The sequence below is a fragment of the Volvox carteri genome (assembly GCF_000143455.1).
Source record: "Volvox carteri f. nagariensis unplaced genomic scaffold VOLCAscaffold_8, whole genome shotgun sequence".
Classification (NCBI taxonomy): Eukaryota; Viridiplantae; Chlorophyta; class Chlorophyceae; order Chlamydomonadales; family Volvocaceae; genus Volvox; species Volvox carteri.
Genome location: NW_003307551.1, coordinates 233,510 through 251,281, shown reverse-complemented (window position 1 = coordinate 251,281; position 17,772 = coordinate 233,510). Strand labels below are relative to the sequence as shown.

General features: G+C 55.9%; 2 protein-coding genes across 2 annotated transcripts; one reads left to right on the top strand and one right to left on the bottom strand.

The window, feature by feature from the left end:
- Positions 1 to 350: 350 nt before the first annotated feature.
- On the bottom strand, positions 351 to 12,649 carry VOLCADRAFT_103618 (uncharacterized protein; the record flags this gene model as incomplete). Its single annotated transcript, XM_002947789.1, has 12 exons — positions 12,337 to 12,649; positions 11,492 to 11,677; positions 10,983 to 11,120; positions 10,015 to 10,098; positions 9,544 to 9,714; positions 9,322 to 9,375; positions 7,556 to 7,615; positions 4,823 to 4,989; positions 4,285 to 4,348; positions 3,513 to 3,714; positions 710 to 730; positions 351 to 427 (listed from the first exon to the last, which is right to left on the bottom strand). Exons 1-12 carry the CDS (start codon positions 12,466 to 12,468, stop codon positions 351 to 353), a joined length of 1,356 nt encoding a protein of 451 aa, XP_002947835.1. The 5' UTR covers positions 12,469 to 12,649.
- A 264-nt stretch (positions 12,650 to 12,913) lies between these two features.
- On the top strand, positions 12,914 to 16,463 carry VOLCADRAFT_88137 (uncharacterized protein; the record flags this gene model as incomplete). Its single annotated transcript, XM_002947940.1, has 8 exons — positions 12,914 to 12,961; positions 13,061 to 13,071; positions 13,148 to 13,308; positions 13,426 to 13,488; positions 14,835 to 14,902; positions 15,350 to 15,436; positions 15,823 to 15,885; positions 16,371 to 16,463. 8 exons carry the CDS (start codon positions 12,914 to 12,916, stop codon positions 16,461 to 16,463), a joined length of 594 nt encoding a protein of 197 aa, XP_002947986.1.
- Between the last annotated feature and the right edge of the window lie 1,309 nt (positions 16,464 to 17,772).

The window sequence follows — 17,772 nt, the reverse complement described above, 5'->3', positions numbered from 1 at the left end:
CCTACACGCCCCTCTGCCAAGAAAGTGATGGCGGGAATCTCTGAGGCCAAGGAGCATCCGTGCTCGGGCCCGTTCGAGCTTCACACGATCAAGGGGGTCAGCCAAGCTTTGGCCCGTGTGATGCCGGGTGAGCACAGTCCAAGCAAAGTAAAGGCATTGGTGACCGCCGGATGTAAAGGTATCATGAGGAAGGATCCTGTGAGGGCTGAGGATGTTAGCGTTCTGACGCAAGCCGTCGCAGTTGGTTGTGTGGGATCAGTGTTTATCCCTTGGAAGTGGGATGAGAAGGCAATGCAGCAGTTGCGGGAGGGTGCCTGCACCGTTCGGTATATGCCCGATAAGGCAACCCTCTACGCGGCCCAGCCGCAAAGTTTTGCAAAGGCGCGTTCTGATGGGGTCGCCATGCCAATCATAGGGTTGGATATCTCTGAGGAGGTGATGGATGTGGTGTTGCCGGTGGCATGTCAGCATGCTGAGGTAGCTGTCATCGCTGCTGTGCCTCGCACTTATATCACGCAGGCGGATCCGGCACGTTTGCATTGGCTCCGTGCTGTGCAACGGGACGACCGTTTGAGTGTTTTGCAAGTAGGAAGTAAGTTTTGGTTGGTTGTGTTCAGCAATGCTATGTGGAAGCGCGCCCTGGTGAAGGACACAACGCGCGCCGTTCAGTTACTTTAGTGCCTTTTTGGGTGATCTACCGCCAGCTCACCCAGCGCAATCCGCGCATGAGCTGGGGGGGGGAGTGATCCATCCGCATTTCTTATGTCTGTTAGCACGTCATATGGCGTGACAGCTGTCACGCCAAAACATCTGGAGCGCACAAATTACGTGTCATGACCGAGTTAGCCGCTATCCGCAGGTGGCTAAGCCAACCGAAGGTAGTAAGGCGAACCGTGTGTTGATTTATTTGAGACTTTGGGTAGCGTATAAGGCGCTTTCCGTTGTGATTTGAGGATGTTAGGTTGTCGTTCATCTGTCGTTAGTCGGATGAGCGTTACGCATCCAGGGTAGGGCCGGGTGTGATAAGGCCCGGCGTGGATCAGTCGGTACTTCGCCATAAATGCGAGTGCGAAGAGGCCAAACATTTGTCGTTTGGCTCTCGAAGCAACTCTTCGTGAGCGTATAGACCATTATATTATTGAAGATAATATAATTATAGGAGGGTTGATAGGACTGTTTTGGTGTAAGAACACTGCAATCCTACCCTACCTCGACACGCGCATCAGAGCAGGATAGACAGAGAGTGTACACACAGCATTCCATAAGGTCCGCCCTTAGTGCTCCTACCTCTAGGCTCGACAGGGATCCGTTCCCAGCCCGTCCTCGCCTACTGCGATCGCGCAAATCAAGTTAACGAAGCTGGAGTGAGCCAGCCAAGTCAAGCCGGAGCTTTAAGGAGAGCTCTTATTGTATAATCATCATTAACCTACGGCATCTCGGGGTCCATACATGATGGGTGGGACAGGGGGGTCATATCTTCACACTGCGGCCGCTACCCGGCAGACCCTGCCTTCCCCGGTATTTCGGGACACCCTCATCAAGTCACCCTAGCCAATTTCTCGGTGGATTGCTCAGGTTCCCCACACACCACCGTCATCCAACGGAATCCGCCGGACTGACAGCAGCTCAACTCCATTCCTATTCAGCTCGCAAGGTAACTATATCCCAGGTCACCACCGTCCGGTGACTAGGGGCACTTTACCGGAAGGATTTTTGAGCCTGACAGGTCTCGATCCTGGAACCTCCGGGGAACCTTTTCGTTCTATGTTTGTTCCCATATATTTATCGCCCTGAAAACACAGCCTTTGTACGCGCGGGGTTTTGCCTCGAATCTTATCAGCATCGTGCCCTCCGTGGCGCAAGTTCACGCCCAACTACTGGTCCGTTCAGGTCCTCCGGCCCTCCTTTTCCGGAAATGCATGTCGGTCGTTAGATAGGCAAGGGGCAGCGAATTGAAGCAGGAGGGAGAAACACTCTCGGCAAGTACAGAAACTTCTCCCGGGAAGGCGCGTGTGCCACTGCCCCAAAACACAGCAGCACACCGAACTGTGTGTGTACATGTATGTATGTATGTAGTTCCCCGGGTGTCTGCCGCCTCAAGGCGAAACCTCATCCGCAAACACCGCTAGACTTGTCACTCCCCCCGCCCCAGGTCAGGTCAAGGCCGATTCCTTACATTTTGGCATCTCCTGGCTGGCGCATGCTGGCCATCGTGCATGCATACGGCATCATTCTCCTCGTGCACCATGCGAATTGCTATTAAATAGCTAGTGTGCCGCGAATTTCATACATGCATGTGGTCATGTTGTGCTAATGTACATGCTGTGTGTATGAATGTATGTATGTATGTATGTTGATGTGTATTGTTATCTTAAGAGGCCATCCTGCATATGACTGTGCTATTACGACTCTGCCTGCGTGGCCAAAGCCCGTGGCAACACGTTTTCCCCCATGCACTGAGGCATTTGCAGCATCATTAATTTGATACACAACTCCGGATGTTGTCCTCGTGCGACCCGCCCTACGACAGATTATAAGTACATGCGACTGCAACGAACCTCCTCCCAACCGACGGGAGCAACAATGCGACCAAGATAACACCGCCCCGCTGATCAGGAAGTCCCCTGGCAAGAGGGATAGGACAACTCGGGCCCGATGATGCAGCAGAATGTGTGCGTGATGATAATGGCGATGTTGGTGATGATGATGGCGATGTTGGTGATGATGATGACGATGACGATGATGATGATGATGGTGGTGATGATGATGATGGTGATGATGATGGTGATGATGATGATGTGCAAGTATCACTAGAAATGCAAGATAAAGGGATAAAAGGACCGTTCATCAAGTATCAGTAGCTCCCCACATAAACAAGCTCTGCAAGCTGCTGGTGATCAACAATAACAATGAACTAACTAGGTTGTGGCCCCACACATCACGAGAGCGAGGTCGGAACCATCTGTAGTAGCTGGTACACAGTACGGAACATATATCAACTACAAATACGCTACTGCTGATCCCACTGCTGCTGATGCCGCTACTGCTGATCCCACTGCTGCTGATGCCGCTACTGCTGATCCCACTGCTGCTGATGCCGCTACTGCTGATCCCACTGCTGCTGATGCCGCTACTGCTGATCCCACTGCTGCTGATGCCGCTACTGCTGATCCCACTGCTGCTGATGCCGCTACTGCTGATGCTGATGCTGTTGCCACTGCTGCTCTTGATGATGATGTTGCGCCCAGTCATACATAGCACCCAGTTGCTGCCAATTTAGATGCCGGTGAGCACAAACTCGCCTTTCCGCGGGCTTCATGCTCCTTCTGCAGCCCCTGCTGTGGCGCACCTGCGCCTCGTGTAGGGCATGGTCCTCCCTGTTTACGCCTTTGACGGCTGTGGCGGCTGTGGCGGCTGTGGCGGCTGTGACGGCTGTGACGGCTGTGACGGCTGTGGCGGTTGCAGCGGCTGTGGCGGTTGCAGCGGCTGGGAGTAGGTGCCTGGGTTCCCACTGTCCGGCAGTATTAGCGGCGGCTGGTACGCGAGGGGGTTGTTAAAAATCGTCGTTGGCGGTGGTGGAAAGTACGAGACAATCCGGCCATCCGGCGTCACAGTGTTGTAGATGACCGGCTGGCCCTGCACGGGTGGTGCCCCAGTGAAGGCCCCTGACGGCCCCGGAGGGTACACAGGCTGTGGGTATAGTGGAACTGCGCCCTACGGGCCACCGTGAGAGATGGCAACAGCACGGCAACGGCAATGGGGCAGCGACCCAGGCGAGATTGTTAGAAGCTTCTAACACAGAATCCCATCATAATGGTAAAGCTAAGCGCGGGAAAGTTTACTGTTTACTGTTCAGTCGGTCCAGGGAAGGGAAGGGTCTTAGGGTTGTGGCAACAAGCGAGCTCCGCCAGAAGATAGTTTACTAGTACCCTAAGCAAACGTAGCTAAATGTTGTTACAGAGTGGGAGGCTTCTGGGCCAATTGAACACATAGCATACGTGTCTGGAGCGCAAGGTGTATTTTTGGTCAAGAAAGCCGCTAATAGAACGTTGGAATCATGAGCCAAAAAGAGATCTGCGCTGCTGAGAGGTCTGCCGGCGTCAATCGTAACTGGATGGACCGACAAACCTATGGGGAAAGTTTTCAAGGGCCAAAGGAAATTTCAGCCTACACCAGCATGCACGTGTGGCCAGTTCATACCCCAGGCCAAGCCTTGCCATCCACATCATCCCGGTTGCGCCGCGCTGATGATAGAGCCTTGTCGTGTGCCATGTCGCCACGCACCTGGGGATATTGCGGCATGACCACTGCAGTTTGCATGACTGTATCCGTCGGTAACTGGCTGGTGCTGGGGGGCGGTGAAGAGCAACAGGAGAAACTGCAGAGGGGCACCGTCGATGCCACCAGCACGATGACGCCTGCAATCCATAGCCTGTTGGAACACAACGACAACCCAGAATCATAAAGGTGGTGAAGACGGGGAGCGGCGGGGAGGTTGTCACGTTTTGGAGATTTTCCATGAAGGCCTTCCTCGTCGACGAGGGGGTACCTCGCAACAGGTTGGTACTTTCGTCAGGTCAGGAGTATTCAGCGTTAAGGTAAGGTTGCCTGACTTGTGCGGTGGAAGAGCCTGCCAAACATTGAGGATGTCGCGATATTGGCTGTATAGGCTGTATAAACATGCAATGGATGTGATGTTTAGTAACCTGCGTCTGAAGACACCTGAACCATGCTTGCTGCCGGTACCGCTACCATTACCGCTTTAGCTACGTTTCTGCCCCCTTCAGCGGGTGAGGCTATATGTAAGATGAGTTTCCCGTACCTGGCCCAGCTGGCGCCACACACGTCCCGTTCATGCCGGCAATAATCCTCATAATACTTGCCGTGCGCTGCCAGACATGAATTGTACTCGCTGACGCAGGGAACGACCTTTGCTAAGCCAACGATGAACATAATGCCACCCGCGATGAGGCAGCTCACAAAGGTGGCCTGGTGCGGGTTTTAGATAATCATCAGTGCGATTTAGCATTTTGGTAAAAGTGTAAAATTTAAAGGCCTGACAAGAGCTTGGATGCGAAACAGACGCTCGCTTCCCTTGCCTTCCTAAGCTCATGTCTCGGCCTAAAGTCTAAATTCCAAAGTATTATGTCCCCTTCCAAACCATTCAGAGGCCGTGCAGTGTGCTGCCAACAAGATGGATAGCCCGCCCTCGAGGTAGGTAAGACAATTCCAGGCTTGATGGGTAATGAACCATTCAACCACTACCATTAAACATTAATATCGCCATTATTATATATTAAGGCGGGCGTGCATTAAGCAATGAGTGTCTGCTGCCCCGGTCATCTCAGGTGCGGTAGTGCACGGTCAAAAGTCCGGGGCCCACTATAACTGCCACACACACTTTACCTAAGGAATAAACATCTCTTACCCATAACGCCTTGTTTCGGTCTGTGTTGCAGCCCCAGTATGAAGGCATGTGTTCCTAACCGTAGTTCACCAGAGCGGTTAAAATGGAGCTCAATAGAATATACCAAAGATAGTCTGGTCACTACTGTGACTATACCTGTTGTCAAAGTTTTTTTTGTGTAACCTTAGCGGCTGCCTGCCTGTACGGAACAAAATGCCACTCAGTGCTTGGTGTCGCTCGAAGAGAATTCTCAGTTGGTGTTATTGTAATGATGACCATACATCGTGAAAAGATGCGTTACGGAATGTACCCGCGCTTGAGGCAGCCAACAGAGCAGAGCGCACCTACTCGCTACTTACTCGCAAAAGCCCCGTAACGAGCCCTTGTGTGGAGCGCCGACGTTTTCCCGCATCTTGATAAATATATTTGTTTCCTAATTTATTTTGAACAAAAGATCTGAGCATGGACATTTGACATTTACACCATGCAGTGTTTTGACCACTCTCTGTTTGTTCCCAGCACGACCCGATGCTCCCTACCTATGTTAATCTACGTGGTCCTGGGGTTGCGTACCCCGTGTACCTGCAAACCGCCCAATACGAGCCGAGGGCTCAATCTGGCGTCTTTTCGTAAGAGACGCCAGATCGCCTATAAGCACCATCCTGCCTCGCGCTTTGTTCTCGCAGCATGAAAGAGCCGGTGAACGTGAAGGATGTCTCAGCAACCAAAGGTAGTCCCCTCCCCTTTCTCCGGGAGGTCCCAGATGTAAAAGAAGTAGCATTACTAATTCTACTAATAGTAGTAGTGGTAGGTATTACAGCGAGCCCCAGATAGATCCCAAGGGACTAATACCCCAGCAGGGTGGTAGGGGGCCAACATCGGGGACATAAACGGAATGCCGTACACTGTACTGCACCACTGGGAATCCTGAGACGGAAACCTTGAACACCTTGCACAGGAATACATACAGCTCACTCCGAACTTGAGAGGCCCTGTATGGGATGACTTTGCCACCCGCTACTCGAAAGAGGGAAGTAGCCTGTAGAGCCCCATCGCCCCAAGAAGCGGCAGAAGGCACCAGTTCCCGGAAAAGAGGCAACTCCCCAGGGGCAACAGCAAGCGGCGGCTGAAAAAAATGACACACGCTAGCCCAAGGCACCCAGCAAGTAAAACAAGATCAGGACTGATAAATAGGCAAAAAAGTAATAACAAAAAAGCTAAACATGAAACACAGCTTCATCTGGAGCCTCGCAGAAGAGGAGGACACTACAGACGCCACGAAGAATGGGTTGCCCCGCTAGGACCCATATACCAGATCACCGGTTTGAAGGCAAACTCAAAGACGCAAAACTCCCAACACGCACCCCGATGTGAAGTCTTCAAACCAAAGCTTCACAAATGCCACCTTCAAGGAGACTTGGCCCCGGAACTCTAGATGCATCCGTCCGCATTGCAGCCGCCATAACCTGCTGCCACGCTTCATCGCGCTCGCGGTGGCCAGGACCACCCCATCCCGAACACATGCACCGTTGAACATCCGTCGGGGCAGACAGCAGCCACACCTGCCTTCGAGTGACCACTTGACCAGCAGACTGTGGTAAACGACCTATCAACACCTCGTGCAACCGGGCACGCACGCCCAAAAGTGAGGACGAGGGGATGATATGTACTGTTGACCCTTGGGTGGAGGACAAGCTCCACTTAGCCGCACTTAGCCGCCAAATAGCCCCTCATGTATGGTATTCCCCAGCTGGAGAGGAGTGCCACCAACAGTAAGGCGCCACCATGCTTCCTTATCTAGGTAGTGGCTATGTACTGGTGGGGGGGGGTGCTGATGCGTCCAAGTCCCTGAGCCCAACAGCTCGACGTGCACACTCTGCAAGCAAAGGCGGCGTCCGTAAGTGAGCATCTACATACATGCACACGCATACACACGAGCACCTGCACACACATAGACTGTTTTTGCACTGCAATATACACAGGTGACACATACGCAGATCGGTTATCAAAAACACACTTCCCGCGCACACACACATACATACATACACACATACATACATACACACATACATACATACACACATGCACACATACATACATACACACATACATACAGACATACGTACGTCATCTTCGCGGTGGTGACACCTGCCGGTCCACGCCCTCGTCCAGGCCGCGGTTCCCCAGCAGCGCCCCCCCCGCAATCACCTGTGGTGTGACCACCACACACCGCATCAAGGGGAGGGTGTCGGGACGCGGAGGAAGAAGGTGGTGGTAATGATTGTGGTCGCGGTGGTGACGGTGGTGGTAGTAATGGTGGTCAGTCAACAAGAGCTGCTACGGTCAGTCAGCCCAAATTATGACATCTCGACTCCGGAACTTCATGTGGTGGCATACTGGTATTGATATCTTCTAATGAAATGCTAATTCACACCGGGAACCGTCGGAGGTTCCCAACACGCGGGGGGGGGGGGCGGAGAGCATGTCGCCCACGGAAATACACACACATACACATACAGAGGTGCTGGTTGCTCAGCTTGCTACTGCGGGGAGGGGTAGCGGAGCCCGGGGACCGAAGCCCCCATAGTCATATAGGCGCGGGGGGTGCTGCCGGAGTGGTGTTGTAAGTGTGCACATGACGGAGTGGTGATCTGATGAGGTGGGGTGCTGCCACGGGGCGAGCCATAGCCCCACCAGACACGCCTCCCGCCTTGGCGCCTTGCCCTTACGCCTGACTGACGCGGATAAGGGCCACCCCTCCAGGGGACTGAAACAACAACACCCCCCTGGTGCGGCCGCGGGCTGGCTGGCTGATCGGGGCCTGACACAACTTTGCGTGGTGGTTTGGGTTTCACCAGGTTTGGGTTCGTCGAGGAGAAGCGTAGTGCGTACAGTTTTAGTTGTAGGGTTCGGCTTTCGGGCTTAAGGCGCTGGTAGGGCGAACCCTCGCGGGGAGGAGGGGCGCCCAGGTGTTGCAAGGACCCGGGTGCGCAGCCGCAACCCTGGGCGCAAGTGGTGCAAAGGCTGCCCGGGGGGAACTGTGCCGCAGCGCGTGCTGAGGTTGGTTGTTTGAGGACCTTGGTAGCCACGGCGCTCTCTCTTTCCCCTTCACAAAAGGGGGAAACGCGGCGGGGGTTGCACGCCCTCGGTCGAGCAGGAGGGGATAGTGTCACCTCACGCCCCTTCCCTACCCCCAAGGAGGAGAGTGCTTCGGCGGTCGCTCATTCCCGTTTTGGGGTACGGTTAGGTCAATTTCAGGCCCTGGCAAGTGTCAAGCCCCCGGATCGATATATGTAACAAATACACACACGCATACACACACGGGCGAAAACAAAAGCCGACGGGGGCCCCGCCACATGGCTCCATCACCGGAGGGATGCTACTGCTACTGCTGCTGCTGCTACTGCTGCTGCTACTGCTGCTGCTACTGCTGCTGTTACTGCTGTTGCTACTGCTGTTGCTACTGCTACTGCTACTGCTGCTACTGCTGCTACTGCTGCTGTTACTGCTGTTGCTATTGCTGCTGTTACTGCTGCTACTGCTGCTACTGCTGCTGCTACTGCTGCTGTTACTGCTGTTGCTACTGCTGCTGTTACTGCTGTTGCTACTGCTGCTGTTACTGCTGCGGTGCCCCCAAGAAAGGAAGAGAGACACAACGCAGCACAACGCAACCGGCTGATACCTCGATACCGTACACACATCACACGCGTCGTCATGACGTCAGCTGTACCTGAGGTACGGCAGCCGCCTTCGTCCGCGTGCCCACCCCCCACCCCCCACGAGGTGACGTCCCATCCCAACCCATCCCAACCCATCCCGTGTGGATAGGCAGCGAGCACCGGGATGGAGACGGGGCTTTAGGGTTGTCAAGAGTTGTAACGCTGCACTGCGCGCCGTGGTACGCAACTCTTTACCTTGTCGTACTTGGATTTCCGCCGCTCATCAAATTCCTTGTAGCCCGGCGTTTCCTGTAACAGCGGGGTGAGCGCAGAATAGCCGCGAAGGGGGAGGCAATAGGCTGGTGGGTTGGTTGGTGGGTTGGTTTGTCGGTTGGATGGTGCTACCCCCCTCGGAGACGGTTCTCCAGCTCCTCCGCCCCCCTGGGGTCTTACCCTCCCCCCCCCACACACACACACCTGCAGATCATCCGGCTTGATGGGACAACCATGCAAACTCAATGTTTGCAGCGCCGTACAGCCGTACAATATGTCGGATGGAACTGCGAAAATTCGGTTGTTGTCCAGCTGCATCGTCTTCAACCGCTTGAGCTGTCCCAGGCTTGCCGGAATAACCGCCAAATCGTTGCTCTGTGTACGAACAAAACACAGATAAAATACACCCGCAACAACGACATGATTGGCCAGAGCGTGATGTGGTAAAAAGAGACCACACACAAAACAACCCCACCCCTCCACCCCCCCACCCCACCCCCACTCCACCCCGCCGACCCGACTGCTATCCAGTGCACCAGTAATCCATGGTAACTGTGCGGTTGTGTCCTTATTTCCCCACAACCCATCCCTCCCTCCCCCACCTTCCATAAAAACACACAACCCCCCACGCACATACGTATATACATACACACATACTTTCACGCATGTGCGTACCTGTGCGTCCAGCTCCTCCAGTCGTACACAGCCGGCTAGCTGGTCGGGTAGGGATTCCAGGGCGTTGCGGGACACCACCAGAGACTGAGGGCGGCGGCGGGGGAGGTGAGGTGCCAAGTCAAATTAAGTCAAATTAAGCCAAGCCAAGTCAAACCAAGTCAAACTGATCATCAGGGGGGGTGAGGAGGGGTGGGGAGAGGGCATGTGGGTGACGGCGGCGGCCCAGAGGCAGTTGCGGAGAACACAAAGCGCCACGTTGCGAGCACAGTGACGTGTTCGGACGTCCTCAGTAGTGTAGTGAGACACATCGAGCCACACACACGCATGTCGTGTCCCACGCACACTCCCCAACCGAACAGACTGTCCATGCCAAAGCCGCTAGAATCTTACAGGAGACATACATACATGTTAACCATATGCTGTACTTTAATGCCGTGGATGCTGTTAGAAGGTCACGCAAGAAAGCCCCCCCCCCGAGCCTTACAGATACTTTTATTCCCGCAACTTAAAATCTATTCCTCGATTCGGACTGGAAAATTGACGAAAAATGAAAAAAAACATCCACCCTCCCCAACCGAACCCGATAACCCGCAAATAAACAAAAATGAGCAAACGATTGCAAAGTGGCGGTTCGCTCCGCCTTGGCAGCTGCAGCAGCACCATCGAGCAGCACTGATCAGTTGATAAGTTGCGGACTTGCAGTGTGCTGCTGCTGCTGCTGCTCCTTTCACTCTCCATTTCACTCTCCCACTGGGGCCCCCCTTGCCGCACCACCGAGTACTTGATCGTTTCTTTTCAACTTTTGTTGCACACACTACATTACACTACACTGCCCTGCCCTGCCCTGCACTCACTCACTCACTCACGGGCACCACCCGTCCCCCCTTCCCCCCCAACACCCCCAACACACACACACACACACACTTCGGATCTCTCTCGCCCTCGGGCCCCCGCCCCTTTCCGCGCACCTGCAGCGCCTCCAGCGCCCCCAAACTGGTCGGTAGGGTCCTCAGCCTGTTGCCGCTAGCCGACAGCCGCTCCAACCTCCGCAACTGCCCCACCACCTCGGGCAGCTCGACCAGCAAGTTGTCGTCCAATATCAGAACCTAGGGAGCGGAATGGCGAAAGGGGGAGCGGGTGGGGGCTTCACAGCAGCAGAAGCTTCCACCAGAAGGCCCTTCCACACCCTCGTTTTTCACTTCCTTCCGTACCCGTCCTCGCTGTAGCTGTCACCGCCTCTCCACCAGAGCAACGCAGCCTCCTAATCCCCCGACAGAAAACCCCCCGACACAACTAAAGTTTAAAACGAGCCAAGTACATATACACACACTCACACACTCACTCGCGCACACACGCACGCGCGCGAATCGGGCGACCACACGCGGACGGGCATCCACACGCGGCTTACACTGTGCCCCCCAAGCTACCCACACCGGCCCAAGCTACCCCTGCGAAAGGCGCTATCGGCCCGACGCGCCTTGAGAGACGTAAGGCCCGCGGCTGCGCCCGCCGGCAGGGCCTCCGTGAGCCGGTTCCCCGCCAGCACCAGTCTTTGCAGGGCCGACAGGGAGCCCAGGAAGGCTGGGAGCGCCGACAGCCGGTTGTGGGAGGCGTCTATCACCTTGAGCACCGCCGCGGAGTCCGCTAGGGCGGCGGGCAGCTCCTGCGGGTGGGGGGTAGAAGTGGAGCAGCAGCAGGGGCGGGTGGAGGGTGTGAGGGAAGGGAGACATGGTGATGGCGGTGCGATAACCGTGATATCGGTGTTGGTGATGGTGATGGCGGTGATGGAAAAGGGTCAGGAACAGGTGCAGGATTTTCTACATGTGTCCGTGTGGTAGGGGAGGTCCGCCCGCCCTGGGGGAGGGGGGAAGAAGCGGGATAGAGGGCGGCAGGCAGCTGCGGTGGGAGAGGAGGGGGAGTGTAGAGGTGTTGGGCGGCCAGGACGCGGCGGCCGGGCGCCATGGGGGCCATGGGGAAGTAAGGACTGTGGATTGGGCGGAAGACACATCGCGTCTTTGCTGGGATCACGAAATAATACTGGACAAAGAAGGCTTGTGTAGGAAGTGTCTGGAGTTTGGAGCTATGGAAGGGTGCGTGGGCGGGGAGCGGGAGGCGAAAAGCGCTATGGCTGAGGCCTTCAGGAAGCCCCTGAGTGGGCGTTTCGCGTTATGCACTGCGCACAGCGCGAGAGTGGCGTGTTGCCGAACAAAAGCTTGGCTCGCCATTCCGTGCTAGACATGAGTGCACATTTGCCGTACTACCAACCGATTTACGAGCAAGGTAACCGCCCAATCGATGCATATTCGTGGAGACTGGACGTACGCTTAGGCCCTGGTCCCGAAGACCCACGATGCCCGTCTTCGCCCACGTCTGCTGTTGTCGCAGTTGCACATAGGGCCGTGCACGAGGGTCCTCGGGCTTTCGTCGAAAACAGGCATCCAGACAGTTACCCATTTGCCGCAAGCCTCCAGGAGTACAAGCAGTTGCTACTGATAGCTGGCTACGGGGAAGCTACACCGGCTAAGGACCGAGCAGAAATAGAGGTGGAGGTCCAGTCCATGAACAAGGTTTTTCCGACTATAGCTTACAAAGCAAAATTCAATGGAAGCTTCGATTAATTTTACGATTGCTGGGGCCAAACATGTGTTCCATCGAGTAGAACGCTTGCGACGGAAAATATTCTCAGTATTCCCAATCCGTACAGATACCGCATGCCCTTCTTTCGGCTTTGCATCCTTACAGGATATGCAACATTGATCAGCGCGGCAAGGTTTGCCTAATTGACTTACAAGTACTAAGCGAGCGATTGCTTTAGTTGTAGGTGCGCAAGCGTATTCTCCTTTGAGGCGTATATCTTGTCCGCTCATTAGTATAAAGCATTTCTTAGTATCCGGATACCATGGCGCTTCAATCGATCCGTGTGAGCGGCGCATTTAAGACAAGCCGGGTCAGTCGCCTTGATAATCCTTGCGGGACTCGGCGCGCTTCCCTGTGACAGCTATTCTTCCTGACATAGGTAGCTCCTCGGGCGTCTGTCCTGCCGCAGCGCTCCTGCAGGTCAGAGGCCCTCTTGCCTTGCGCGGTTTGAGACGGCGCGTCGAGCCTCGCTTTAATATCCGCGGTTGCACCGCAGGGCGGCGAGGTTGGTGACCTTCGCTACAGCCGCTAAGGCGCCTACCCTCCCTTATCGTGTGGGCCACGGCTTTGATCTGCATCGGCTGGCTGAGGGATACAAGCTCATCATCGGTGGCATCGACATCCCTCACACGAAGGGCTGCGAGGCCCACTCAGACGGTAGGCTGTGTGGGGCTAAGCGACACCCACCTAAAAGAATCCAAAGGGCTGACGCTTAGAAGGGAAAGAACGGCAGGCCTGCCTCACCCGTCCCCACCTTGCCCCCACCATCGCCAGGTGACGTGCTCCTGCACACCGTCACGGACGCGATCCTTGGCGCGCTCTGCCTGCCGGACATTGGTAAGCTGGTGGTGTAAACCTTGGAAAGCCCCATGATGGAACCAGTTACTGGGCGTCGCAAGCGGTCATTACCAGCACCACTACCAGCACCACAATTACTTTCCTGGCCCAGGCCATCATATGGTTTGTAGATCAGAGACGTGGCATTCTGCCCCAACCGCCTCGTCCACATGTGGATAGCAAGGGGGACTGGTGGCGGTGTCCGCAGCTTCCTGTCCTCCCATCGATGGTGACTACTCGCCCATCGATGTATGAGATGTCCTGTTGTGCTCAGCCACTTGACTTTGGTAGGCCCCGCTGGCTGGGCGAGCAGGCACCGCTCCGGGCCTCTTGTGCCCCATGATGTGATTACAAACGGCAAGGTGATAACGTGAGCTGGCCCCGCCACATAGCAATACGGAGGGGACCCCCGGCCCGTGGGCCCCCAAGGCGGGGGCCCTAACAGATCATACATCCCGTCCCTCTTCACCCATTGCCACGGTCGCTAAGCAGTTCCCCCAATCCCATAGCCGGGATCACACGAACCCTTGGACGGGTCTTTGCGGCTCATGGTTAACGGCTCATGGCGAACGCATGGCGAACGGCAAGGCATAGCACAGCGTGGGCCGCACACGGCATCGCGCCGTCTGGGGCTCCATGGCGGGCTCTGCAGGGCTGTTAGGCCGGCTCTGTACGTGGGAACCGCCCCCCTGGCAAGTATCCAAGTCCCATGTGACCCCCAACCTGCACCCTTACAAGCCAAGCAAAGGTCCAGAGTCCTCTTGGGGAAAGGAAGTGCAGCGCCCTTAGCACCATCCGTGGGAAAGGCCGGGCTGATTTGAGATCACTTGGGGTCCATACACCCACCCACCAGCAGCAGCAGCAGCTGCTGAATCAGCAGCTATCGCACCCGACACACAGGCACCCGGCATCCGGCTTCCAGGTCTTGGCTCCGGAGGCGCTGTGCGTAATCCACCGCGCAATCGCCACCCCTATGTCTCGTTGCTACGTCTCTACCCGGGGGAGTTCTGGGGAGGTTTTTTCCCCCGGGGGTTCCCCCGCCGCGGTGTGTGTTTCATGTATGATCAGCGGCATGTATGTCAATACAAACAAACTGAGCTGCGAGAAGGAAGTGCTGAGGACGTCACACTTGGCACTTCAGTGGGATGCGTGGCAGCGGCTTCTGCGCTGCTGCTGTTCGCCTCGCTCACGCACATATTCTGGTGCTCACACACATCCAGGCGCTGCGGGCCATGTCAGCAACGTGGTCGCATATCAGCGAACACTCCCTGCCAAGCGACTCTCCTCCTCCTTTCCCGCCTGCCCGCCTCTGGTGCTGCACTACCCCGCTGCCCTCTCCTTGGCAGGTCAGTTGTTCCCGGACACCGATCCCAAGTGGAAGGGCGCCCGGTCGGACATCTTCCTTAAGGAGGCGGTAAGGGGGTCTGTGGCGGTGGCTCGGGTGGGATGCGGGCCGTGAGATGGGACGCGGATGAAGGTTTAAACGGTAATGGTAAAGGTTGGTTTGCAGTGCCGTGGGCTGGGACGTGCCCTGGCCCAGAGCAGGGGTTCGCAGAGCCTCCCCTGCAGAGGAGATGCAGGGTGCGCGAGTTTCAAGATGGTCTTGCGGCGCTTTGCTTTTCCCCTCTTCCGGCCGGTCCTGTCCCGCCGGGATACCCTAGCTCCCTTCCCATGCCATGCAAGTAAGCTTCAGAGGCCGTGACCAACCCCACTTCCTGTCCGGCTCTCTTTTTTCGATGCAGCTTCGCGTGAAGCTTCCCCCCGTTCCCCGTTCCACACACATACATACGCACACCTCGCGATTCATATCGTTAACACACACACACACATACGCGCGCGCCGCTTTTTTCCTGCTCCGCAGGTTCGATTGATGGATGAGAAGGGCTATGTCTTAGGTAATCTTGATTGCACCATCATTGCGCAGAAGCCCAAGCTCTCGCCGCATAAGGTACGTGGGCGCGCGGATGTGACAGAGGCAGACACCTTGTGTGCCGTAGGGTTGTGGTGTGCTGTCAGTTGTGTGGGCTGCATGAGGGTGTTGCAAGGCTGCGCCATCAGAAGAGGGGAGCTGAGCTGAGTGCATGTGCGCGTGTATGCCTGTGCTGTGGAACTGGCGTGTACGACACTATGCTGTCCAGCACGCCTGACCTGAGCAGTCAACCCGTGCGTTTACGCGTGGAGCATTGGAGCATGTGTGTATGTATGTATGTACTTGTGTCCCTGTGTTTTTCTACGTGTCATGGCACGCCACTGCTGATATAGCGAAGCAGAACCAGCCTGACCACACATTTTGCTTCTGCTGCCGCCCTTCTGCTGCTGCTCCTTGTCACGCAGGAAAACATCCGTAACAACCTCAGCGCCATGCTTCATGCGGACCCCTCCGTTGTAAACATCAAGGTACGCTGCAGACCGCCCCGCCGCCACCTCGGCCTTACCTGCACACGCCACCTCATGCCGCAGGGCACCCGTGACTCCACCCCAACCCATTCCATCTTAACCCAACCAAACATCCCTACGGCTTTGGAATTCCAGCAGCCCGCGCTGCTCTCCTTCAACCCTCTTATTCGCATATGCGCTTCCGATGGCGCCCCATGACCCGCTGCATGCCATCCGGAGCCTAGCTAGGGGCCAGAAGCCATCCACTCTGTAGCATCTGTAACTGCGTGTCCAGTGATGCGATGCATTTCCCTGAGCTCCAACATTTTCAGCTTCTATTGCCCTCCTCTTGCTTCACCTCACAATTTAGCTGAACTGTTGGTTTATGTCCCCCAAGGTGCACTGCTCCCTCCTGAACACCCTGTTGTGTTGTTGCCTTCGCCCGCTGCCTCTGCCTTTACCTCCATTGCCATCGCCGCCGCCGCCGCCACGTCGCCGCGCTTCAGGCCAAGACCCACGAAAAGGTGGACAGCATCGGCGAGGAGCGTTCCATCGGGTGTCATGCTGTGGTAATGCTCATCCGCAAGGATCTGGCGTGATGTGTGGAGACGCGGTTAGCGGACTGTGAAGGTCGTTAGCGGTTTCCATGTGACATGTGGGGGGCGATACTCGGGGAGAAGGGAAAAGGGGAGAAATCATGAAATGGAGGAATTGGCAGGTGGAGCCCTGGAGGGTCATCCGCGTAGGGTTGTGTGTGTGTATGTATGTGTGTGTGTGGAGAGGGCGGTATGGTTTGTGTCTGCTGGTTTGCGCACTGGCTAGGTGGTATTGGCGACGGAAAATGACAGGTTTTGGTGGTTTCGGAGGAGGAAGTGGCGGCTGCGTGAGACCTACGGGGGAATGGGAGGTCAGTACAACTCAGAGGTACACACTGTAAGAATGTCTGGCACTACCCGGCCATGCAGCTAAGAGGTGCGGTGGAAGATCGGTGGCCGAATGCTGCTGAATGTCTTTTGATCATATCTCCTATGCCCTCCGGGGGCTGAGGCGACGGGTCATCCTCCAGGCAGCCTGTGGAAAGGGAGGCGGAGGAGCTGAAGGGTCTGAAGGGGCCGCTGTTGAGACCCCGCCCTCTGCGACCAGCCAGTTGCAGTGCCCCCCAGCATAAGGATATAGCACGTGCGTGTGTGTGTGTGTGTATGTGTTCCCATGTACCTGACAGGGGCGGGGAGGTCACCGACTCGGGCTTTGCTATGCGGAACGAGGATCCACGCGTTGTGTGAGGAGCGGGACGCAAGCTAAGCGAGCAGTATGTTGCGGCTGTCTAGGGTGAATGGGTTAAGGAAGAGGCGTTTGTGGACGCCATTGGCCATCGGGTGGTTGTGGCAAAGCAGCCATCCGCGCGAAGTGGCCCATAGTTGTAGCCGACAGCGGTATGCACCGCAAAGAGCTTGAACTGGTCCTGCCAGGGGTTGAGGAAACGTGCTGTTGGTAGGGCGGTGGGGGGAAGTGAGCGGGCTTCAGCCACGAGCCTGAGGACCTGTAGGGCGGAAAACTGCCCGATATGCCCCGACATGGGAGCCTCGTGCCTCACTGAATTGCCTAATCTCGGCAGACCTAGAGCAGCAGGGGGGCTATACGGAGAGCAATATCGTGGAATGGGGATTGCGCAGTAGCGTCCAAAGCGTATGACAACGACAAAGTGCCGCGAAGGGTAGGAGAGGGCGTGCTCCAACAAAACTACTTGCTTGGGGGGACGGCAGGAGTAAGCGCTTTGGACGGCTAGTTGCTTCAATAAGCGATTATACCAGATATCATGGGGGTTATAGCATGACGTAATTATCAAAGAGAGCGAAAACGCGTTGGTGACCTGGACTTAGCTTCTGGTTTGTCGCCGTACAAAGCCTA